Source organism: Leucopleurus acutus, assembly GCF_964270905.1.
Source record: "Leucopleurus acutus genome assembly, chromosome: 3".
Classification (NCBI taxonomy): domain Eukaryota; kingdom Metazoa; phylum Chordata; class Mammalia; order Artiodactyla; family Delphinidae; genus Leucopleurus; species Leucopleurus acutus.
This window is the reverse complement of record NC_139145.1, coordinates 20,734,733-20,761,553: the sequence shown is the minus strand read 5'-3', so window position 1 is coordinate 20,761,553 and position 26,821 is coordinate 20,734,733. Positions and strand designations below refer to the sequence as shown.

Genomic DNA, 26,821 nt, shown 5'->3' with positions numbered 1-26,821 from the left:
AGCTTGGAAGTTGTCACTGTATCTTGTCCTTACAAGATAATGCTGTACAAAATGAAAATCAATGACTTTTCTCAGACGTGATTAATAAAATATGTAACTATGAAAGAATTTTAAAACTGTAATTATGTATGTGTATATATGTGTCTCTGAAAATCTGTGTCAAAGAAAACTGAGGCTATCAGTATAAACTCATTTAACTTCTATCTCTTCTTACCTTTATTTCCTCCCAAACTTACCAGTATCCATCCAACTCGAAGGATACAAGTGATTTTTATATACTGTGCAAGGTTTTTTTCTTATTCATATGTCCATGTTTCCCCAATTCTCTAAATTATTATCTACATCTTCAGGATCTCCTTTATCGGTTCCTTCAATTCAACATATAAAATATAAGTCCTTCTCATTCTAAAAAATTCTTTTTTGCTAATTATTTTCTCTTTTCATCCAAACTCCTTCAGAGCAGCCTATTCCCACTGTCTTCACTAGGCCCGCCTGGCCCCCACAGGCAGCCCTATGCCCTCAATTTATTGCAGTCTGGCTTCTTGTCTACCACTTCACTGAACTGCTCTAAGGTCACTGGGGACCTGACTGCCCAAATCCAATGGACACTCACATTCTCTGAAGGATGATGCTGTCATCTACTTCCTCCTTCTTGAAACTCTATCACCTCTCTCCTTCCCAGAATTCTTTCTCTGCTTATTACTTAAACGTTGTCAGTACTCACAATTCTCTGAAATCTCATCCATGTTCATGATTTTAATGACTGCTGATATGTGCTGATGACATTCAAATTTTTATCTTTCCATGTCTTCACGTGCACGTCCAGTTATCTACCAGTTTGTCTCCTGAATTCTACAGGTGCTTTAAAATTCTACATGTCCAGAACTAAAGTCTTTTCCCCAATTCAGTTCTTTATTCCCTATTTCCAAACTCAGTGATAGAACCACCCAACCTTAGTCACACAGATGGGGGTTCAGCCTCCGCCTCCTACTTCTTCCTTACTTCCCAAGATCAAGCCTTGCTTGTAATTTCCCAAATACAATTAGAACTTATATCCTCCCTTCATCTATACCTTATTTCAGACCCCTTTCTTCTTGCTATTACCTGGTCTAGAAGTTACCAAATTGCTGTTTGGTGGAACCAGTTGTTAGACACTCCTATTAAAGAAGACTTTAGAGTCAAATAGCTTTGAGGATGGCTGTGTACCATGCGCCTGCTGTGACGATCCAGAATGAACACTAGCCTACAGCAGCCCCGAGGAGCTGTACAGTAAAGAAACCTGATTAACTTTACTTAAGCCAGGTTCTCCCTTCTGCCGGCCTATGAACCTTTCAGTAGGGACGGGAGAGGAGGTGGCAGTGTGAAAGTCCCTCTTGAAAATAAAAAACGCTGCTCCTCAGAAGAGTGGGGCATAATTGTCTCCAGGCTTCTTCAGATTCCTCATCCATGCTGACGTCAGTGGTCTAAAATGCCACCTGAACTTGTCCTTTCCATTCTTAGCTATTTTCTGAGGAAACCAGCTCCACACACATGGGTGGTTAAGACCCACTCTCCTCCTCCTCGCTGCCTCCTTTAGGGGCACTTGCCACTGCCTGGGGACACTGCACTGATCCTCCAGAGCCTGTGCCTGTGGCTCCGTAACACACCCCTCGCACACTCACGGCTCTGGACTTCCTCTGTCCTCTCTGCCTTGAGTGTCCTTTCCCTTCACCGGCTGACTCACCAGTTTTTCATGAGTCCTTTTCAACTTAGCTTAGGGACTGCCTCTTTCGATGACTTTTCTTTGCCTCACAGCTCCCCCTCTTCTTCCACAAACACTGACCAAACGCCCTGAATATGCCCGTCACAGCATGTCACGTGCAGGATGAGACATCTGCTGTGCGTCTTCCCTCTCACTCCACTGCTAAAGGGCCAACGCTACATCTTGCTCATTGTTTCACTCCTCTAACATCCAATCCATGACTAATGAACTAACTAGTACTGTAGTAGCCCTATTAGTAACAATCAGGCAGGACCTTTTAGAAGAAATCTGACACTCCAGCTTTTCTCTGATCTCACCTTTCAGTCTGATTGAACTAAAGACTTATCTGCGCATGTTTTACCAGGGAGACATAATTGAATCCAGAGACGTGTCGTCACATACTCTTACATACTCTGCCGTTTAAAAATTCTGCTCAGATGGGGGAAGGAGATAGGTGTGCTTTCTGACAGCCCCACTCCTTTGCATCTCTAGTGCTCACTGGCTTCTCTCTCGGTGCCTTCCTTAAACCCTTCTTCTCTTAACAAGGAAACAGGATAACAAAGTAATTAAGAGCCTGGGTTCTGCCTATCTGTGAACAGAAACATAACCAAGGACATAGAGAATAGACTGGTGGTTGCCAAGGGGGAGGGGGTGGGAGAGGGTTGGATTGGGAGTTTGGGATTAGCAGATGCAAACTGGTGTATATACAGGATGGATAAACAAAAAGGTCCTACATGGGACTTCCCTGGTGGCGCAGTGGTTAAGAATACGCCTGCCAATGCAGGGGACACGGGTTCGAGCCCTGGTCTGGGAAGATCCCACATGCCAGAGAGCAACTAAGCCCGATGCCACAACTACTGAACTCCATGCACCTAGAGCTCATGCTCTGCAACAAGAAAAGCCACCACAATGAGAAGCCCGCACACCGCAACTAGAGAAAGCCTGCGTGCAGCAACAAAGGCCCAATGCAGCCAAAAATAAAAAAATAAATAAATACATTTATTAAAAAAAAAGTGGATGTATTTAAAAAAAACCAAAAAGGTCCTACTGTAGAGCACAGGGAACTATATATCCTGTGATAAACCGTAATGGAAAAGAATATGAAAAAGAATGTATATAAATGTGTAACTGAGTCATTTTCCTGTACAGCAGTAATTAACACAACAATGTAATTCAACTCTACGTCAATAAAAAAACAAAATTTTAAAAAATTGCCATAAAAATAGTCACATAAGGGGGACTTCCCTAGTGGTCCGGTGGTTAAGACTTCGCCTTCCAATGGAGGGGGTGAGGGTTCGATCCCTGGTGGGGGAGCTAAGATCCCACATGCCTTGCGGCCAAAAATCCAAAACATAAAACAAAAGCAATACTGTAACAAATGCAATAAACACTTTAGAAATGGTCGACATCAGAAAAAATCTTTAAAGAAAAAATTCACATAAATGAAACATAATAAAGTCCATACATTAAAAAAAAAATAGAGCATGGGTTTGGGTCACATCGCAGCTTCCCACTTACTTACAGCTGTGTAATTCTGGGCAACTCACATAATGTCTCCTCAGACTCCTCATCTGTAACCGGAGATGGTAACAGTTCCCTACCTCAGAGCGTTGCTGTAGTCCATAAACACGGTTAAGTGCCTTGGTAAATGTTTGAGGCTCTCTGGTTATTGTGAATTAAAACACCTCAATGGCTTCTGGCCATGTGATTTATAATAGTTTGACATTTAACCAAATGGTAAAAGTATCCCATTTATCATTCCCATCTCTTTTTACCCCTTACCCTGCTTTGTTGTTTATGTTTTCTCTCAACACAGAGTGCTATTTCCAGGAGAGTAAAGGCTTTATTTTGTTCACTGCTGAAAGCAATAGCACCCAGAAAAGGACTGTACAGATTAAGCCCTCAGTAAACACTAGCTGAATGAATGGTGCAAAGTGTCACAAGGAAAAGTACACCAAAACTTTCATTATAATAAAAAAGTATAGATAAATCTTTCTCTAATGGCTTCCAGTCAAGTAACTGAAACCAGCATATGCTATAATAAAAACATAAGTAATTTATTAAAATTTGAAGGCAAAAACATACTTTTAAAAGATTTAGACCTATGTTAGCTGTGATAGAGTATGGAGGCTTTCTTGAAATTCACAATCAGATCCAGGAGTATCATTTTCAGAATGTTCTAGTAGATTGAGTTTACTTTTACTTGTCTTTGATGAAAGTCACTATTCTACTCTCTTTCTTAAAGAAATGTGTTTTTTCGAAGACTCACTTTTAATTGGTTTATTAACCAAAGAATTATTTTGCCCAATTCCTTTGCTTTTCTGCTTTATAGGTGAGTCAGAACAGGAATGCAGGTCCTTCCCAGGTTGTTTATTAGCAGAGTAGTTTTTGGTATATTCACCTGCTTTGCTCATTTTCTCTGAAGAAGACCTGCTATTTCTAGATAATTCCTCTTCTTTTCTTTGACTTCCAGTTCCAGAAATGACATCTGCTGAAGGAGAACATGTTCTAGCAATGAAATCTTCAAAAGACTCCTGCCGCTGCTCTGTGACTGCGACCCCCAGGTTGTCTTTGGAAGTTTCTAAGGCCTCCTGAGTAGAGACTGGGACATGGAAGGAGTCGAGAGGCAAAGGAATCCCAGCATCACCTGTAATTTTCTGAAACTGGAGGGAAAGACAAAAGACAAGACAAAAATTCAGTGATGAACAAAGCCAACCATTAAAAAGTAGAGTTCAAAACTTCAATGTTACTCTGTGATCTTATTATTAACACAGTCAATTGATTCTTCAGAAGATTTCAGAGCCAGTTTTTCTCTAATTATATCCTGCCAAGTGATTCTCAGCTTAACCTAGCTATATCCAAGGCTGTGTCCGCTACATTTTCAGACTTTGGTGACTGGGGTAGTTATTACCCATTTCCTTTCCCTCACTAAAAATAAAACCCTACTCTGTAAGAAAATTAATTTCTTTGCTATCCTCCAGGCACATGTAAACAGTATATAATATAGTTTGTGACCAGACTGTGTTCTCAAGCTGTCAGTTCCCAAGACCAGTCTGAGATTGGCTGATGGGGGCTCCAAGCAAGGCTAGAGGAAAAGCTGACAGGTTTTCCCCTCCCATTCCCATAACCAGGTGATTCACTGTCATATGTTACCTATTAGCTATGTCTGGATTACTTATTTTAAAAATTATATCAGTATGTGTACCTTCATTAGTGTTCCTTCATTGTAAGCTGACTGCATACAAATAGAAACCTAGATAAAATATGAATAGAATAGACATTTATACAATTTAAAATCTGGAATATTTTCTCTAATGTTTTCTTTCTTCATTAAGGATAGTTTGCTTTAACTCATAAATTTTCTAAAGAACTTCCAGTCTCCTTATTTACAACAATACAGTATCATGAAATGGGCACACATTTACTAATCTCAGATTTGGAAAGGATTCCAGAATCTTCTAGCTCCTGAGCATGTGAACTATTAGAGACTGATCATTATTGTTTTCTCCCTGACTTGGTCATTTCCTTTTTGCTAATCACTCTTAGAATCATTAAGTGCTGTTCTGTCCACTTACTTGGATATTTTGCATTTGTCCTGGGGCATCCTGTTTTGATTCTGATTTTTCTTCTTCAAGTGCCTTCTTTTCTTCTTTACGTGGACTACTAACAGTAGAATTCATCTGGGGACGACCTAGTAAATGAAAATCTGACTCATCTATGCCAGCCATTGTGGCCAGCTGCCCAAGCCTTGACCAGAGGAGGAAAGGAGAAAAGACAAAGGTTATTATAATCACATAAGAGCAGTTTAGATTTCCCCAGACCTACAATCATGAAGTACTTCTAAAATCTTAAAAGCCAACATCCTACTCCAGACTACAAGCCTCTCTCTCCCACAAATTCTCAGCCCTTTCCAGATTCATCCTCTAGGACACATCCCATCTCCTTACCTATTACCGCTCCATTTTGAACACTGTCTCACTAGCAGCTTCAACATCTACCACGCACCTCGTCCATTACCTCTCACACCTCTATTCCCACACTTCTTTACCACCTTTCCTCCAGTTTCCAAGAATGTGTTTGTTCCTTCCTTCCCAACACCAACACCAATTCATTCACTGACAAAACACCACTCCATCAACTATCAATCTCCACTTCCCTCTTCCAGCAAAATTGCTCACGGTTGAGAACCACTGACCTATATCTCCCCTGCAGATTAATAATAATTTTTATGTCTAAGGCAAAAATAACTTTAATTCAAACTTATCAAACAAGCAAAGTAAATGAAAAATAGGAAAATTCTTATCCATTCCCGAATATTTTCAATGAAAACTGCCTTCAATTTAGTCTTTACAAAAAACTACACCTACTAATTACTCTATCTACAGGTTACTCTTTTATAATGAGCTCCCCACTCTACCAAAGCAGGCTTCCCTATTTGCATTTCTTAAAAAATTTAATTCCTCATTTTAAAAAGTCAACTATATTACCTATAATTACACTAAATTTGGCTAAATATGGCCACGAAAGTGATGAAAATTGCTCCAGTTCCTCAGCAAACTACCATTATAGTCGCAAAGAGAAGAACGCCATGAAGAGAAATGAACTAACCCAGCATCTTTAAGGAGATCCAAGAAAGCATGGAACTTCTGAAAAGAATTCTCAATGCTGCCCAAAACACCTTCATCCTCCAGGATCATGCTTGTCAATGAGTGGACATGAAGGGCTTCAGACAAAGAGAAATTCATATTTCTTAAGTGGGCATTTTCATGTTCCAGCTATAAAAGAAGACTAAAAATGTCTGACATGATTTTTTCTCATTGTCATCAAAAGTAGTCTTGCCTAGTTTCAAGGAACAAAACTAAAACACTCAAGATGTAATTAATTTGTAATTAACCTAACTCTCCACCAGTAAAGACAGAGACCATATCACATAGTAACCAAAACCCACAGGCACCCAACAAAGTTTCCTATATAACGCTTAGGTGGTATATAAATAAACCAAAGTTATTGTTTTATTAATGATCTTTCACAAAAGATCACATTTCTAACTGGTTCAATTCATAACGGAGCCTCATTCCACATTAGAAAATTACCTGCTTTAAGTTTCTCTTAAATTAGAAAATGAAATATAGAATCTGATTTGAATAAAACATATTACAACTCTGCTGAATGTTAAGAATTAACTTTAGTGAGCAAAATATCTAATGCTTACGTTTAAAAGTCCTAAATCATACCCAACCCAATTTATTAAATGTACGATCACCAATATTTTCTTTGGCTTCTTGAAAATATTCACCCCCGTGAACTCTTCCCCTTCCGCTCATCATCTATGCACTTAAAACCCCCTGTAAGCTCATCTCTAGTATTTCTCAGAAAGGCCGTTAATGTTCATGATGCCCCTTTTGCCTTACATGAGCAGGTGCTCAACATTTATTGAATGAGTGTCCGCCAATCCAATGGATGCACTTTCAAAAATTCCTCCCTACACTCACCCTGTGATAAATTATATTTAGATAGAACTTTTTAGATTATGCCCTGCTTTCATGCACATTACCTAATGTAATTCTCATAGTATATATTTTTATCTTTCATTGCATTCTTAGAAGTTTTCCAATATCTTAAATTTATTTAAAGGATTCACTTTCCTAATTCATTGCCAGAAGAGTCTCATCGTGTCTTTTATGTTACTGTATATACAGTATATGCACAAAAAGTGCCTTCTTGAATCAAAGAATCATGAACAGGAAATAAGCTAATGTCATATAAAAGCGCACACACACACACACACACACACACACATACACAAAACCAGATTTTCACATTTTTAAAAACATGCTTTCTGAAATATAGATCATATGATCACTAAATACCAGTAAATGCAAAAGTCCATATGATACAACCAATTTGCAACATATTACAGTTTTAAAGCTTACAAATTATGTGTATATGGATTAAAATCAAATCAAAATAAAACCAAAACACTCTCTAAAGCAGAAGAAGAAACTTGTTTACCTCACTGACTCGTTTATCAGCCTTCAGTCTTACTTACTTATTACTTACTTATTACTCTTTCCTCCTTTAACTGCTTTAGGCACTCCTCCAGGTTTTCCTAAACAAACAGAGTCAATATTATAACTAATTCATAGTATAATATCCAAAAGCCTTTCCAGCTGTTGGTCTCATCAGGATTTAGGGGCAGAGCCAGAAGTGAACTCAGATTTTAGTCTGCTACTGGTAATATCATACCATGCTAGTGAAATGAATTATCAAAATCTATCAAATTAGCATAGGTAAGATTTATTTAAATTCCACTCTTTCCAACATAAATTTGTGGCAGCCCACCATAAAAGGCATATGCGTATAACATAGTAAGTCAGAAATAAGAAGTTAAGACCAAGAAAAAAAAAATTCTATTTTTATTTGTGGGTCTCTTTATAGCAGGAAGTCCTATTAATGAACATGCTTAACATACCTGAATTGCCTAACTGCAGATTCAAAAGCATGTTTTTAAAAAGTAATCATTTTTAAAGCAATTCACAGTCAAGCACTGTTCCTGGAGTTCCCTGGGTATGAAATAATCTAATCATCAAAACCCTAAAAGGGGGCTTCCCTGCTGGCACAGTGGTTAAGAATCCGCCTGCCAGTGCAGGAGACATGGGTTCGAGCCCTAGTCCGGGAAGAACCGACATGCCGCGGAGCAACTAAACCCGTGTGCCACGACTACTGAGCCTACGCTCTAGAACCCACGTGCCACAACTACTGAAGCCTGCGCGCCTAGAGCCTGTGCTCCGCAATAAGAGAAGCCACCGCACTGCAATGAAGAGTAGGCCCACGCTCGACGCAACTGGAGAAAGCCCGCGAGCAGCAACGTAGAACCAACGCAGCCAAAAATAAATAAATAAAATAAATGTATAAAACAAAAAACCCTACGAGGAAAGAACGATCACTAACTCCATGTTTTTGTTTTTGTTTTTGTTTTTTTTGCGTTACACGGGCCTCTCACTGTTGTGGCCTCTCCCATTGCGGAGCACAGGCTCCGGACATGCAGGCTTAGCGGCCATGGCTCACGGGCCCAGCCGCTCCACGGCATGTGGGATTCTCCCGGACCGGGGCACGAACCCGTGTCCCCTACATCGGCAGGCGGACTCTCAACCACTGCACCACCAGGGAAGCCCTAGTTTACAGATGAGGGAAACAGAGGCAGAGAAATAGAGTAAGTAGAGCAGCACAGCCAAGGTCACACCACTAAGTAGCAGAGCCACACTGTGGACTCAGGAAGCTGGGTGCCATTCCTGCTCACAGAGGTGGTAGTCTTCCCATTCACCAAGGTCACTGAAATAAAATGAACACCGATAAACTCTCTTAGGAGTTTTAGGAACTAAGACACTTCGGTCCTTGAAGTGGGGACACTGCTAGCAATAGGCAGAATTCTAACAGAGCCCCCAAGATTCCTACTTACTGAAGTACACAAACCTTCCACTTATCCAATCAAACTCTAAATCTAGGTGCTGTAGTGAAGGGATTTTGCAGATGGAATTAAGGTTCAAAATCAGTTAATTTTTTTAAGATAGGGAGATTATTCTAGGTGGATATGGCCTACTCAGGCACCCCATGAAAAGGACCTGAACTCTTCCTGAATTGAAGTACAAAAGGGACAAGAGGGAGACTCTCCATTGCTGGCTCTGAAGAAGTCAAATGCTGCAGCAGGGAAGGCAAGCGAGAGGCCTCTAGGAGCTGAGACTGTCCCCCGACTGACAGCCAGCAAGGAAATGGGGACCTCTGTCCTGCAACTGCAGAATCTGAATTATGCCAACAAGCCGAAGAAGCCTGGAGGCATTCTTTCCCAGAGCCTCTGGATGCTAACACAGCCTGACTGACATCTTGATTTCAGCTCTGTGACCCACACAAACTGTGGTGAACATCCAACGTTTGGGGCTCAATGTCTTACACTTACATTTCACGTGCTTTAACACTCTCAGGAGGGAACTCACATGTTCCCGTGTGTATCTGAGCAGGAAACCCAGTCACGCTGTGCCTGGACTTCTGACCTGCAGAACTGTGAGCTAGTCAAATAGGTACTGTTTTCAGTCAGTAAGAGTGTAGTAAAAGAATTAATATTCTACTCAACCTCCAGGTTCGTGAACAAAATAAATGACTGTCATTGTTTTAGGCCACTGTTTCGGGGTGGTTTCTTATGCAGCGATAAACAATCAGAATACCTATACTTATGAAAACAGTACGGTATATTTATACCTTTTAGCTGCTTTGAACAATCACTTAAAGAATGAGGAACTCTATTATGTGCCATCATTGGGAGAGGAGCTGGTATCACTTTCAGGAGAGTAGCTCTTGGTACCTAACAACAATCCTACATCAGGAGTTTACCCTAAGAACATCAAAGATGTGGGCAAAGATTTATCTACCAACATGATGTCATAAGATTGTTTATAACCAAACCCTAGAAGAAAGCTAAGAGCCTCCAAATTGGGACTGGTTTAAACAAAAACAGCTCACCGTCTGAAGGAATGCTTTATGAAGCCACTAAGAAAAGAATGACAACAGGTCTCAACCAGAGTCAATGAATGGGCTTCAGGAGTTCTACATTCATAATGTATCTGTGCGTTTTTCCTGGGAGATGGTGCATAAGCTTAATCAAATTCTCTGATGTAGAAGAGTATTTAGTGACATGGCAAAATATTTTTGATACTTCTTTAAGACAAAAGAGCAGATTAGGTGTGTGTACATGCAGAGGTGGCTTTTATTTCCTTCAATGAGTTGTTCATTGTTTTCAAAAATTTACTCAATTAACATATATTTTTATATTCAGATCATGTTTAAAAAACTGACAGTCTAAGAACTTCAAATTCTTTAATGTTTCATTACTAAAGCCAGCCAAGTTTTCAATGGGGAAAAAGGGGAAAAAATTGCGAAATTCCTCTACTTTCAATATAATGGTTTAATAAATCGTCTAAAACCGATTTCAAAGAATTTCTAAACAAATAAGCAAACAAACAAAAAAACCCTCACTACAGTCAGAGGAAAGTAGAGTAAAACTTCCTGACTGGTTCTAAATAGCACATCAAAGTGAAATTACATGAAATAGTTTCTCCCTCTAGTGGAGGGAATTAGAACACAGTGTTAAATTTTTGTGAATAAGTGTACCCTCCTCCCACAAAGTATTAATAATTCATGTCCCTTACATGGAAATATGGAACCAAAAAAGTTAGAAAGTAAAATTGCTTGATATTCTATTACTTAAGTAAGATTAATGATAAGGCTTTGGAATAATTTTCCTTCCTGTCATCTGCTCTCCTTCCTCCCTTCTGTACACCGGCTAGGGTGATTTTTCTGGGACAAAGCTCCCATCATATTGGATATCAAATTTTATGTTCACCTTTTCTCCATTTAACATTGAAATCCATCATTTCTCATATAATCAGGGGATTCATAACCTTGATTTTTTTGTGTGGGCTACAAAATATTCCACTGAGTGGGTTTACTGGTTAACCACTTTACACATTTAAATTCTTTCCAAGTTTTCAATATTATAAGACAAAATAACCGTTTTTATGCATGAAGGCTTTTTTCCATATTGAGAATAACGTTGTTGCAATAAATCCATAAAAATGAGTTTGAAGTCAAAGCAAATGAACATTTTTAAGGCTTGGGGTACCTATCTCCAAACTTCTTTCCAAAAGATTTCTGAGATTTTATACTGCCATCAGCGATGTATCACTTGGTATATAACCTCTACTACAACTGTTGGCTTATTTCCTCACGTAGAGTGCAAGTTATTTGAAGATTGGGGGTGTATTTTATTAAGTGTTTATCCCCAGCATCTGTGCCTAGCACAACGTAGGCAGTCAATAAATAATTGCTTAATAAGGAAAATCCCTGCCAATACAAGATGTATGTGTGTGAAAGACAGACTGTGTGTTTTTCTCTAACTGGATAGATGAAAACTTGTCATCTTCTTTAATGTGCAATTTTTTGGCTTATAATTAGTAATTAAATTTCTCTTTAAATTGTATTGTAAAAATTCAGATTCTCTGAGGCAAATGGGCCTGGCACTACCCATTAGCTATATAACCTTGGACAAGTTCTATAACTCTAGGCCTCAACTTCCTCATCTATAAAATGGAGATAAGCTCCCATATCACAGAGCTCTTGTGAGGATTACATGAGTTAAAACACATATAAAATAAGAAGAGTGCTTGGTACACAGAATATGTTCAACTAATGCTGAATGAATGAACATGCGAATGCAAACAGTAGTGAAGGGCTTAAAATGAAAGTCTCATCCCACTCCCACATCCAGCAGTCAAGAAGCGACTGATTCTTTACTCAGGTTTTTAATTGTAAAATACAATATGCGTACTGAGAAGTGCAGAGAACAAAATTGTCAATGTGACAAATAAAAAGAGAATACTTACATAACCAGTACTCGAATCTGAAAGTATTGATACTTGTCAGCATCTCAAACCCCCCCCCATATCCTTTTCCCATCACAATCTCCTTTCCTCTTCCAGGTTAAACACCATCTTCATTTCTTGACAATCCTTTCCTTTAACCTGCATGCATCCCTAACAAAAGAGTTTAGTTTTGTCAACATCTAACTTTATGTAGAGGATCATAGTATATGAAGTCTTTTCTATCTTATTTCTTTCACTCAACATTGGTTTAAAAAATTCATCCACATTGCAGCCTGTAGCTCTAGTTCATTCAATTTTATTGCTTGATAGTTTTCCCACTGTACGAATACACATAATTTATTTAATTTTTGACTCTTAATGAACATTTAGTTTGTTTTCAGTTTGTGCTAATGCAAATCATGGACAGGAATCCTGCTGTACCGGTTATTCCGGTGCATTTACACAGGGCGGGGGTGAGGGCTGCTGGCTCACAGGCTATTTATATACCTTCAGTTGATGGAGAGTGCTAAATGCTTTCCAAAGTAGTTGTGTCGATTTGTACTCCAGTATGAACAGGGTAGAAGATTCCCATAGTACTCCAGGTCTACAATACCTGATACTACCACACTTTATTTATGTATTTGTCAAACTGATTGGCATGAAGTTTCATTGGTTTTGACTCACTTTTCTCTTCTTACTTAATGAAGTCGTACACTTTTCTCTGTTTACTGGCTGTTTGGATTTCCTTTTGTATGACGTTTACGTCAACTATTGTTATTTTTTTATTATTATTATTTATTTATTTTTGGCTGAGTTGGGTCTTCATTGCTGCGTGCTGGCTTTCTCTAGTTGCGGTGAGCGGGGGCTACTCTTCATTGCAGTGGCTTCTCTTGTCGTGGAGCACAGGATCTAGGCGGGCGGGCTTCAGTAGTTGTGGTACGTGGGCTCAGTAGTTGTGGCTCGCAGGTTCTAGAGCGCAGGCTCTGTAGTTGTGGCGCACAGGCTTCATTGCTCCGCGGCATGTGGGATCTTCCCGGACTAGGGCTCGAACCCGTGTCCCCTGCCTTGGCAGGAAGATTATTAACCACTGCGACACCAGGGAGGTCCAACTATTTGTTATTTTGAATTCTTCCCCATTTCCAAGTAACACTCTTACATGACCATTTTCTGACTAAATTGGAGGCATTATCTGTTCACTTTCTATTTTACTAAGGGTTTAGTTCCTTTACACTCTTCCTATGTCCACACTGCTCAGTAAAGTTTTGTCATCATTAGTTATTCCACTGCTCATGATCTCTTTGACTTGTAGTGATATACTTAAAAATCTACATTGTTGATCAACTATAAACTCTCTCAACATCACGCTTTGTAAAATGAGGACATTCATACCTTCTTCCCTTTTTTCTACCTCCTGTCTACCTTCCAAACCTAGCTTTTACATTGTCAAAGTTGAAATTTATATTCTGTTCTATGTGCAGTTAAGTCTTCTGTTATTTGAGAGTCAGTAGGCAGTAAGGTTTAAGACAACAGGCAGAGAGCCTAAACTCAAAGCCTCGATCCAACCCTAAATTAGGTACAGCCTGGGCAAGTTCCTACCCTGTCTTAGCTTCCTTTTCACAAAAGTGGGAATGATATTAGCACCAACCTCATAAGGCTATACAGTGGATTAAATGAGTTAATATATGCAAAAACACTTAGAGCCTAATATATACTAAGTACATACTAGTACATTTCAGTACATACCAAGTTAATGCAAATACATACTAAGTATAGTTTAGGTTAGTTATTTGTTATTACATGCAAGTTGACAATAAAAGCTGCAAACCAAGACAGTATTGCCATTGTTACAATGAAATTAATATTGCCCACTGCAGATGTACTGTGTCTCTGTATATAGACTACACCTCGTTCCATACTGTGTCAGTGTCACTGCCCTTGTGCAGGGTGACCACATACCCCAAGCCGCCTTGGGCTGTTCCAGTTTATACCTGTTGTCCTGATGTTACAGCATTAGAGCACCTCCTTACACTATTGAAGTGTTCTGGTGTGGACAACAAATTAGATAGGTGGTCATTACCCCTGTGTGTCACTGAAAAGGGGGACATCTATAGTGTCAAGTTTAAGTGATTAAAAATCAACCATAGCTTAGTTTGCTTCAGGTTTATGTCCCTATAGCCTTTTCTCCTCTGGAGTTCAAGTTCCTTCTCTTCCTCTCCCTCCTCCCTTCCAACAGTGCCTAATACCTAGTAAGTACAATATGCCTCAAGGTGTTTCTAAGCTCTCAATCACACAATCAATAGAAGCCTCTCACTCTAGACTATAGACTTCAGACTATACTACAAAGCTACAGTAATCAGACAATATGGTAGTGGCACAAAAACAGAAATATAGATCAATGGTACAGGACAGAAAGCCCAGAGATAAACCCACACACCTATGGTCACCTAATCTATGACAAAGGAGGCAAGAATAAACATGGAGAAGAGACAGTCTCTTCAATAAATGGTGCTGGGAAAACTGGACAGCTACATGTAAAAGAGTGAAATTAGAACACTCCCTACACCATACACAAAAATAAACTCAAAATGGATTAAAAACCTAAATGTAAGGCCGGACATTATAAAACTCTTAGAGGAAAACACAGGCAGAACACTCTGACATAATATGCAGCAAGATCCCTTTTGACCCACCTCCTAGAGTAATGGAAATAAAAACAAAAATAAACAAATGGGACCTCATGAAACTTAAAAGCTTTTGCACAGGAAAGGAAACCATAAACAAGATGAAAAGACAACCCTCAGAATGGGAGAAAATATTTGCAAACGAACCAATGGACAAAGGATTAATCTCCAAAATATATAAACAGCCCATGCAGCTCAATATTAAAAAAAAAAAACAACCCTATCCAAAAATGGGCAGAAGACCTAAATAGACACTTCTCCAAAGAAGACATACAGATGGCCAAGAGGCACATGAAAAGCTGCTCAACATCACTAATTACTGGAGAAATGCAAATCAAAACTACAATGAGGTATCACCTCACACCAGTTAGAATGGGCATCATCTGAAAATCTAAAAACAACAAATGCTGGAGAGGGTGTGGAGAAAAGGGAAGCATCTTGAACTGTTGGTGGGAATGTAAATTGATACAGCCACTATGGAGAACAATATGGAGTCTCCTTAAAAAACTAAAAATAGAACTACCATACAACCCAGTAATCCCACTCCTGGGCATATACCCAGAGAAAACCATAATTCAAAAAGACACATGCACCCCAATGTTCATTGCAGCACTATTTACAATAGCCAGGACATGGAAGCAACCTAAATGCCCATCGACAAGACGAATGGATAAAGAAGATGTGGTACATATATACAATGGAATATTACTCAGCCATAAAAAGGAATGAAATTGGGTTATTTGTAGAGACGTGGATGGATCTAGAGACTGTCATACAGAGTGAAGTAAGTCAGAAAGAGAAAAACTCATATTGTATATTAACATATATATGTGGAACCTAGAAAAATGGTACAGATGAACTGGTTTGCAGGGCAGAAATTGAGACAAAGATGTAGAGAACAAATGTATGGACACCAAGGGGGGAAAGTGGCGGGGGGTGGTCGTCTTGTGATGAATTGGGAGATTGGGATTGACATGTATACACCAATATGTATAAAATGGATAACAAAAAAATAAATAAAAATTAAATTAATAAAAAAATAAAATAAAATTTAAAAAAACATAAGAAAATAATAATGATAATGTTACCATAATTTTTAAAGTCCTAGAAGTCCCATAATTAAAAAGTCAGTTTTATTAAATGCTCAATTCTCAACAGTAAATGTATTTCTTTTTTATTATAAAAAATCTCCATCCCCGTCTCACCCTTCCTCACCCACCCCTTCAAACTAGGTGGCAAGCAGAAGCAAGCCCAACAAAGTCCACCATATCCCCAAAAGCAGAAAGACAGGACAAGGTATGCTGGTGTCATCACTGCAGAGCCCTCCTGCAGGGGGCAAGGAACGGGAACAGCTACCATAACAAATACGAAGGAGACTGGAATGGGCAGCCTGATAAAAGACTTGTATAATTTATACCAATTTATAAATACTTTAGGTGCCCACCAACTCCAAGAGAACAGACCAAACTAACTATACAATGGAAGCCTGCCTCTGCCTGGGCCTTCTCCATACATCAGGTCCCCCTATCAGGAATCATTAGGAAGCCCAAAAAGTTTCACAGTTCCAGCTTCCCGACTGCTGTCATATTTGCCATCTTTGTCATCACAGGCAAATGCCAGTAGAGGCCTTTTGGGGTGCCAAGCCACGGTGAAGGTGGGGGACTCACACTGTACCTCCCACAGCTTGTCTCCTATAAAAATCAATATAGAGAAACCAATCAATACATTAATAATACGAGATTATACTCATTAAGCACTTACCTACATTAAATCATTTAATCTGCTTAATAACCCTATAGGATAAGTACAATTACTACCCCATTTTGCAGAGAACACTGAGGCGCAGAGGGGTCACAAGGCAGTGGGTGGCAGAGCAGGATGTGAACGCAGGCCAGTTAACTTAAGAGCCTGTGCTCTGAACCCGATTCTACCCTTCCTGAAAAAACAGCAACAGCAGCTGTTTGTTGAGCACCCCTTATGAATCAGATGGATTATACTTTATCTTAATAAAGTATAATGACAATCCAGCAAGGCAAGTAATGATTTTAAACCCCATTTTATAAAGAAACAGGTGATTGAACAGTTAAGTCACACCTCAAAGCAGCAGCAGGGGAAATAAAAAGGGAAACAGCAGAGTCAGCACAGGAAGTCAGCCTGTTTCCAAAGCCACAGATCTTTCTACTAAACCACAATGACTTGCAAATAGATTTCTTTTTCCAAAAATTTTTCTTCCTACTTGTGGAAATTAAACATAATTTTTCCAAAGCCATTTTTTTTAGTCCTGCTTAACATTTTTTCAACCTTAGAGTTAAGATTAATGTAGTAAAATGTTCACAGTGTGGTGCTGATTTAAAAATGCATGATACACTGAATTATACACTTCAAACTGGTCAACTATATGGTATGTGAATTGTATTTGAATAAAGCTGTTTATATATATATATACACACACACATATGCATATAGATATGTGTGTGTATGTGTATAAAGAAGATTTTTTTATTGAAGTATAGTTGATTTACAATACTGTGTTAGTTTCAGGTGTAGAGCATGTACAGCAAAGTGATTTAGTTTTGATTTGTTTTTTTTCTTTTTTTTTCAGATCACTTTCCATTACAGGTTATTACAAGATATTGAATATAGTTCCCTGCAGTATATAGTGAATCCTTGTTGCTTATTTATTTTACATAGAGTAGTTTGTATCTGTTAATCCCATACTCCTAATTTATCCCTCCCCCCACTCCCTTTCCCCTTTAGTAAACCATAAGTTTGTTTTCTATGTCTGTGAGTCTGTTTCTGCTTTGTATATAGTTGCTGTTTTTTTTTTAAGTAATCTATTTCAGGGACAGTTAACCACTCTTCATAATGCTAGGATCTGGCAATCTATAGCCACACGTCTGAGCAAATTTCTGTGTTACACAGACATAAAAAATGGTGTCGGAGGCTGCTACTCCCCTTCCATTTCCCTTTTGGCCTTTAACTCCATGCACGCGTTGCTGCTGCGAGTAAACACTGCAATAACTCTTCTGTAAGGAAGTTTGGTTCCTGACAAGATGTGAGCAGTTTGGACTCAGCAATCCCAATTTTACCCAAAAGGATTACTACATAAGTAAAATGATATTCATCAAAGAATCATTTATAATGGTGTAAAGACCAGAAGCCATCTAAGAGTGGGGCAGCTTAGGTATATACTGATATAGCCAACGGAATTCTAAACCCCATTAAAAACAGCAGTAGAGCTCAACAGCCATCGCCATGTAAGAAGTTGTAAGATCCTGCAGGTGAGGAGGGAGGGCCCCAGAGCAGCAGGAGAGCATGCCTGCATCACATGAACACGAGGGGACATGAAGGAGCTGCATGTCTGGATGGCTGGACAATGCTCACCAAAATGCTATCAAGAGTGGCACTCTTTAAATCGTGGAATGTCAAGCTTTTTACTTTCTTTGAAGTTTTCTATAGTTTGAATTCTTTTAATAAAGTATCATGTATTTCCAAAAACAATAAAGCTACATTAAAAAATAAATCTGGAGAAATTCTTTTGTAAAATGAATACTCACCTCTCATTTTTCTATTTTCAAGTTCTGTTTTGTTGCTTTTTAAAACAAATCACATCTATTTTAATAATTTCTTAAATTATAAAATGTATATTTTTTTTTAAGTCCACATACAGGCAAAAGATAGAAATATCCTGCAATGCTAAAAGAGGTTGTATTTAAATGGTGGGATCATTCACTCATTCATCCATCCATCCATTTATTCATTCATTCTTTTCCCTTTCTGTATTTTAAAAATTTTGTTATAATGGAAGAATTAAAACTGAATAAAATGTAAAATATTTTCTTTAATCACTCTCTTTCAGACCTGCCCCTTTCTTTCCTAACTCTTTGCTCCCTCCATTACCTGACTACAATAGTCATAATAAACAAACTTGCCTTAAGGAGTTTGTGCTAATGCTGGCATTTATGCTAATACCCATTTATACTAATGCTGGCCAAGTAGTAATGAGCAGAGATGAAAACACATGACAGGAGAAGGCCTGATGGCCAGAAATGAAAGACAGAGGAGTCTCATTATAGTTACCTGTCTCTACTTCAGCAATGTCGATGAAATGATCTTCCGATGCCGATGCCAGCATTTTCCCATCATGGCTAAAACTGAGGGTCCTCACAGGCCAATCCAGCCTGTAACAGAGTAGACAGAGGAGACATTAAAATAACCCAGTGAGAGGAGGGCCCAGTTTCACCCAACATGACATAAAACAAATTTATCCAACAAGGAAAGTGCTGGCAGAGTTGCTTACCTGGAAAAGCACCGAACGCACACTAACTCGTCTACATCCCAGAGGCTGACCAAAGCATCTGCGCTTCCTGTGGCAAAATACTTCCCCATGGGGTCAAACTTGATACAGATGCAGTTGGATGGATGGGCGTTGATAGACTGCACAGGCTTCAGCTCTGGGTAGCTGAGAAACAAAACAAACAGCAATCAAACAGGGGGAAGAGGACCGTGGTACTAAGACGGTAAGAGGAGACACTAAGAAGAAAATGGAAGTAAGACAACAGAACAAATATCACAGACTGGAATTTCAAAACAACTTTCCTGAAATAAAAAGATGTCAAACAATACACTGAAACACCACATACCTGAGAATATGAACCCAGACTAACCAACAAGAAGACGTATAGTAGTAAAATTACTGGACTTTAAATTAGATTGTCATCAGACTTTTTGACAGTAACACTTTATGCGAAAAGAAAATGGAGTAACATACTTAAGATACACCAGCAAGAATATATGAATTGAAATGTTTATATCTAGCAAAACTATTAATTATAAAAAGTTCAAATAATAAGCACAATATAATAAAGTATCTTTTTTTTCTTTGCGGTACGCGGGCCTCTCACTGTTGTGGCCTCTCCCATTGAGGAGCACAGGCTCCGGACGCACAGGCTCAGCGGCCATGGCTCACGGGCCCAGCCGCTCCGGGTTCTTCCCGGACAGGGGCACAAACCCGTGTCCCCTGCATGGGCAGGCGGACTCTCAACCACTGCGCCACCAGGAAAGCCCCATAAAGTATCTTAAAATTTTAGAAGTATATAAGCTATAATAAGTATGAACTCAGGGAATCTTGTTCCCCTGAGCTCTTCCTGAGGAATCAAAACTGGAAAGTGAGTTTTGACAATCAGTGACTAGAGATGTACCAGACTTACCAGGCTGGTAATGAGCATTAAATACGTAGTTTCTTGTGGAAATTATATATGTTTAAGGTATAATATGTAATAGCTGTATAATCTGACAATATATAGTATTGACTATTTTTTTTAATGGAGGAAGAATGAGGAAAGCATATTCAAAAAGCAAAATTTACTATTTTAAGCAATCATATTGGTGGTGGTGGTAGTAGTATTGCTACTCTGAAATATCTGTATGTGTAACAAGGGATGAAGGTAATAAGCAACCATGGGATATTCAAATTCTATAATCCCCTGCATCTCTGAGAACCAGAACACTCAGTTTGGAAGGAAAGAGATTTTAACTGGAAGTTATCAGTATGAATTCACAAAGTATTTTATCTTTAAGGTATATACAATACATATACTTCTTAGCTCTGTCCACTGGAAAGGTCTATAAACAGTCAACCCAACAATATGGACATTCCTAGCTCCAATATTATTTTCTAGTAGAAGAATCCAGGAATTCTCAGAATTTTCTGATTAAAGATTTGAGGCAGGAAAAACACAAGACGAACCTGGCATATCTTGTCATACCAGAGAGCAAGAAACTGAAGACTAATAGGATTATGTCAAAAAAAAAAAAAAAGAAAAAACGACTCAGGAACCAACTTGAAGAGGATCCCATTTGCCAAAAATAAGATAATTTGAGCTTCAATAAGGATAATGATTACGATAGACTGAAACACTTCTACCATGCTTAAATCCATGAGTCCATAATGATTCTTTTTTATTTAAAAAACCCTAGGTGATCATCTTTGGAGGTGATAGAGAACTAACTCATTACCTAATGACAAAGGGAAAGAATCAACCATTTATCCTGCTTTCTCTAAATGAACTATATTCCTGGGTAACCAAACAGATTAGAGGAAATGTCTCTTAAATTCCAACAAATAAGCAAGCATTTGGAATCAGCAAAATCCAGACTGGGACAAGCTCCACAGGTTAACAGCCTGCTTTTTCAACAGCTAAGTTCTAAGTAAAAGAAAGGGATGGAGGGGGACTCCGTTTAGCTGACTTAAAAGGCATATCAAACGTTTTTAAGTGGGCAAAATTAGAGTATCTAGAGATGCACACTTGGTAGCTAAAACTACAAAGAAATATAAAAATCAAGACTGTTTTTGCGGGAGGGAGTTTTGATTAGGAAGGACAAAGCCCATGGCAAGACTTCTGAGGTGGCCAGCAAAGTACTATTTCTTGACCTGGTGGAGTTATACAGGTGTTAAGTATATAATAGTTCATTAAGCTACACATTTATATTTCATGGTTTTCTGTATCTGTTTTATTTTCTAATAAAAAGCTTAAAAAAAACAACAGCAAAAAACACTGCCTACAGAATAAAGCTCAAATTGCTATGCATAGAATTCCAGACCCAAATAACCTGGTCTCAAATTATACTTCAGCTTTATCTTCCCGTTTCAGGACGTCTCTCTTCAGACACCTTATCTGCCACCACTCCCAGCAACCCTGATCTACCAACTACTCTCTAAATAAATCATGCTAATTATCACTTGTTTTGTCCATTGTGCAGTTCCCTTTTGCTGATTCTTAAAATTCAACTAATCTTTCAAGGTCAAGCTCAGAAGCTGCCTCCTTCAACCCCCAACTGCCACAATCAATATAAGTTTCTTTCCTTGGGATTCTACAGCAAACTCCCAGCCTCTCACACAGAGCCTATTTCACTCTGCCTTGCATTGCTCACCCAAGATAACAGAAAGAACAGAATCAGACAGATCTCAATTTCAATTCCACAGTTTCATTCATTTAGAGAATATTCACTGAGATCCTAATTTTGTGTAGCAGATACTGGGCTAGGCACTAGGGATTTAACAGTAAACAAGTTAAATACAGTCCCTGCCTTCATGGAGTTTACAGTCTAATGGAAGATACAGAGAAATAAACATGCAATTATAATGTAGAATGAGAAATGCTTCCAACAGGAAGTACACAAAATAAGTTTCTAACCTTGGGGGTGAAGATGGCTTCCCTGGAGGGGAAGTGACATTTAAGTGGAGACTTTAAGGGTACTAATTAGCTATAATTCCAAGTGCATCCAGTTCTAGTGCTCACTAGCTGACTAGTGACTCTGAGTCCCTGATCCTCATCTGTGAAATGGGAAGCACACCATCGACTCCCTAGGATTTCTCTGAGGACTCAGTAAAATATAAGGTGCCTAGTTCAAAGGTGCTCAAGAGAGGTTAGAATTCTTTATTACTACAGTTGAACCTTGAACAAGAAGGTTAGGGGTGCCAATTCTCTGCACAGTCAAAAATCTACACATAACTTAGTTGGTCCTCTGTATACACGGTTCCTCTGTATCCGAGGTTCCACATCCCAGATTCAACCAACCCCGGATCAGGTAGGACTGTAATATTTGCTCTTGAAAAAATCCACATATAAGTGGACCTGAGCAGTTCAAATACGTGTTGTTCAAAGGTCAACTGTATTAGTCCTTTTGGGTCCTTCAGAATAGACTCACATCTAATTCACCTTGGTATCCACCACAGCACCCAGTGCAAAGATATGACAGTCCCTTCAGCTAGAACCCCTCACCTGAGTATGTTGATACAACCATTGCCATTTGTCAGGAAGAACATGTTATTGTCATTGTTCCAGGAGATTTCATTGACCTCAAACTTGAACTGCTCCTCCGCTTTGGAACGGTGTGTCTTGGCATCAATGAACGTCACCACATCATCCTTGTTGCCTACAGCAATGGTCTGTCCATCGGGACTCCAGCAGATATTGATGTTTTCCCCTGGGAACCCAAATACAATCAGCAAGATAATGTTAGTCCATAATCCTCCAGAAGTTTATTTTGTTATCATAGAAAAACTAGAGCTATTGCCAGAGCTCATTCACTAAGGTCCTCGTCAACAGAAGGGAACTACCATTTACAGATCAACTGGGAGTCCAGCACATTCATCTACAAATGTCCCCCTTTAGTTCTCACGTTTCTTTAAGGGACACTTTTTACCCCCATTTTACAGAAGAAAAAATGGAAGAGAAATGAGCCAAAGTGTCAAAGCTGTGAAGTAACAGAGCCAAGATCTAAACCCAGACTTGACACCAAAGCCTCTAACTCTCTTACACCAGCACTTCCCAAACTCCAGTCATTCACATGCCATTTTCACAATTTTTGTACTATCCATGTAACAGCTATACTTTTCTTCACTCAAGATTTTTATTAAAATTGACCCCCCAAATTTTTACTTAAATAGCTTTACTTTAGCAATAAATTCTATGGGCTAGTTCTTTTTTTCTAGTAGGCATTAAAATATATACGCAATCAGTTTCTAATGTTCATCCATATACCACCTAAATCACTCACATATCACCAGTTGTCTAGTTGGGGAAACCACATCATTCCACCTCCAGGTACAAGTCTTGCCAACAAAGTCCAGTAGCCCACATTGAATACATCAATCAAAAATTTCATCAACTTTACTGATTCTAAGATGCATATTTTTTCACACTTTATTACCTATAATGTATCTTAGAATGCATCAGGATACATCTCAAAACTTTCGGTGTATCATGACTATATGATAAATAAAACTTTATTTTCTTTCCTAATGGTCCATAAGATACTGATGCATCTTATAATCAATAACATCTTAGTCAATAAAATTTAATAAAGGGCCTCAATGTTTATAAGGTAATACATGGTGAAAAGCAGTCTGCAAATGTACTGCACAACTTCCAGGTCATTTTCTCCCAGACCATCAAAGCCATTTATTCCAAGATCAGCCATTCTAGCCTATCAGCAGTTTCCCAAATTCTCCATTCCTTTGCACATGCTCTTCCCTGCTAGAGCTGCTCACCCAATGTACCCTGACCACTAAATCTATATGGCTACCCTAAGAGTTTGCTCAAATTCTGTGAGGCCCTCCCTATCTCCCCCAGGCAGACTTAAGCATTTCCATTCTGGGTATCCACTTTGTAGACTTCTCTGTTACAGGATGACCATGTCATATTACGTTAGTGTTTTTTTAATACATATGTCTCTCTCTTTGCACTAAACCCTAATATCCTTGGAGCTGGAAACTGTCTTATTCAGCTCAGGATGTCCTATACCTACAGGGTCATGCACAGAGAAGATACTTGCAAAATGCTTGTTGAATGACTATAAGTAGCTTATCTTCCTACTGCCCACTATCTGAATAGTCACCTTTAGTGTTCACAGTGGCAATGCATTTTGTAGTCCTCACATCCCAGATGCGAATGGTTTTGTCACCAGATGCAGTGACAAAGAGATCAGGATTACTTGGATGCCAACAGAGCTGGTCCACACTATCCCCATGTCCCCGATAATTGTTTTCTTTAACCTGAAAGAACAGAATACAGATGTCACTTCACCCATATGTACCTGCCTCCCCATGTAACTTCTCAACCTTATTTAAACAGAGCTATCTTGTGACCAACAAAAGTTTGGGTAATTAGAGAGTCGAATCCTTCCAAGCCTCTTCCCCCAAACTCCTTCCAATATCCTCCCTCCCTTCCTCCCCAATCAGTCTGAACTGTTCTGAGGATGGGTTCCACATCAATGCCCTTACTCTTTTGCTCTCCCTGGGCTTCCTCCTTCTTTCTGGTTTTCTGCCCTTACTCTGCCACCAAGGGGTCCCAACCCACCTGCTCATTGCCATGGAGGCCCTATCATTTTCAGAGAGGCCCTCCTTACCACCACAGTGAGCCCACCACCACTGCCCCTAGCCACCCCTCACCACCACACAATTCCCCCCACCACTCTCCCACACCCCCACCATCCTCCTCACCGCCCATCCATCCATCCTCCTCACCCCCGGTCTTCACTATCCCCGCACCGCGACTCCCCGCTTATCTTCGCACCTCCTTACTACTACACTCCCTACACACGGCCACCTTCCCTAACCACCAGTCCTCCTCTCCAGCATCCCCATCTTCACCCCCTACCACCCCAGCCCGTTCACCCCCTCCTCACCCTCATACTCCTCTGTCTCGCATCACACACGCCCCTCGTCTCCACACCCCTTCACCCTCCTCCCCTTTCCTCACCTCCACACTCCTCACCCCCGTTCTCTCCTTGCCACCACACCTCGCTTTACCACAGTCCTTCTCCCTAGCCTGGGCCGGGTCCTAGCGGCTCACCAACCGGTCCTTCTCCAGCAGGAAGACGCTGGCCGTCTTGTCAAAGGACCCCGAGGCCAGGCGACGCCCGTCGCAGCTCCAGGCCACCGAGTGCACCTTGGCGCTGTGGGCCGGGAACTCGCGCGTCTTGCTGTGGCCGCGGAACAGCTCTTGCATCCCGAGCACGTAGCGCGTCGGGCCGCTGTTCACTGAGCACCAGGGAGCCATCGAGCCAGGACCGCTCTGGCCCAGCGCCGAGGGCCCCATGGACGCCGCGGGGATCGCCATGCCGAGCTGCCTGACACCGGCTGGGTTGACCCTGCGGGACTGCAGTTGGCCCTGCCGCCGCCGCCGCACGCATGCGCGCGGGAGAGCGACCACTCTTCCGCGCAGCCGCACTGTGGACCACGAGAAGGGACTACAAGTCCCAGCCTGCAGCGCGCGCCCGCTTTTGCCTTTTCAAATAGTCATGGTTCCACTTTAAGTTTTCCTTACAAATAACGGTTAGGAGGTTTTTAGGGTCTTTATTTTACCCTTACCTACTACTTGGTATATATATTTGTATCCCTGTTTAATCGAAGAAATAAACCAACGCAATTCTTCTAAACCTCCGTTCGCCGTCAGTCAGAAACACCTTTTTTCTAGGGTTGCTCCCCACCTGTCAGCCACATCTCTGAGCTGAAGGCTCTCAATTTCTTGCTGGAGAAGGACAAGCTGGTGAACTTGTCCCGGGTAAAGGGCTAGTAGTTTGTAGGGGCGGGAGGAAGAAGGAGGAGGGGAGGAGGAGGTAGGGGGGAAGAGGAGGTGGGGGAGGGGGGGAGGGGAGGGGGAGGAGGGGAGGGGAGGGGGAGGGGAGGGGAGGAAAGAGGTGGAGGTGTTGGGGAGGGGTTTGGGGATGTTTTTAAATATACAAATTCTTTGTTTTTAGAAGGGGCTATATTCACATGATTATATATGCAAAAATGTATAAGATACAGAGTGAAAAGTAAATGTGTGCCTGTGTCATGCCCTTTAGACTATTCCCCACACTTCACACCCATACGTGCCAAAAAATATTGTTAAATTTCTTTTGTGGCCTTCCAGAGATAGTTTAAGTGTAAATAAGCACCTTGGGAGAGGTAGATAGGTGTGTGTGTATCCTACCCCACCCCTCAAAATGGTAGCATTCCTTACATAACTTGTTTTCTATGGTAAACACCTGTAAGAAATCATTTCATATCAGTATATGCATATGTCTCATTCTTTTCATGGATACAGTCTTTAATGATATAGATGCATAATAGTTTATTTGACTGATCCCTTTGGTGGACATTTTGTGTCCATGATTTGCTTTTAGGACAATACTGCAGTGAACATCCCTATAAAACTTCATTGTGCACATATGCACTTTTTTATTTGAATAAATATTGCCAAAACACCTGAAGAAGTTCTAACAATCTACATTTCCACCAGCTGCATGGGAGAGTGTCATAAGGTCCTAAATACTAAGTGAGTCCACATATAAAGCACAAGGTTCTGAGAGGGGCCTTAGGAAATGAGGCCCTTTTCTTTCCCCAATTCACTTCCCTACCCCTTTAAAACTAGAAATTCTTGGAGACTTCAAAGCTTTTAGACTCCAAAGAATATTGATGACATCACTAAGATCTTGGG

General features: G+C 40.0%; 1 protein-coding gene across 1 annotated transcript; it reads right to left on the bottom strand.

Moving 5' to 3' along the window:
- Positions 1-15,695: 15,695 nt before the first annotated feature.
- On the bottom strand, positions 15,696-25,465 carry LOC309960589 (THO complex subunit 3). The gene is made up of 6 exons (XM_082837485.1): positions 25,193-25,465; positions 24,237-24,393; positions 22,619-22,823; positions 19,135-19,296; positions 18,915-19,015; positions 15,696-16,525 (listed from the first exon to the last, which is right to left on the bottom strand). The coding sequence occupies exons 1-6, from the start codon at positions 25,457-25,459 to the stop codon at positions 16,362-16,364; spliced, it is 1,056 nt and encodes a 351-aa protein (XP_082693611.1). The 5' UTR covers positions 25,460-25,465; the 3' UTR covers positions 15,696-16,361.
- Between the last annotated feature and the right edge of the window lie 1,356 nt (positions 25,466-26,821).

Coding starts and splice junctions, on each gene's coding strand:
- LOC309960589 (XM_082837485.1), bottom strand. CDS start 25,459: ATGGCGATCCCCGCGGCGTCCATGGGGCCCTCGGCGCTGGGCCAGAGC. Junction 24,394..25,192: donor TGCTGGAGAAGGACCGGTTG/GTGAGCCGCTAG, acceptor CTGTTCTTTCAG/GTTAAAGAAAACAATTATCG. Junction 16,526..18,914: donor CATTGCTGAAGTAGAGACAG/GTAACTATAATG, acceptor TGATTTTTATAG/GAGACAAGCTGTGGGAGGTA.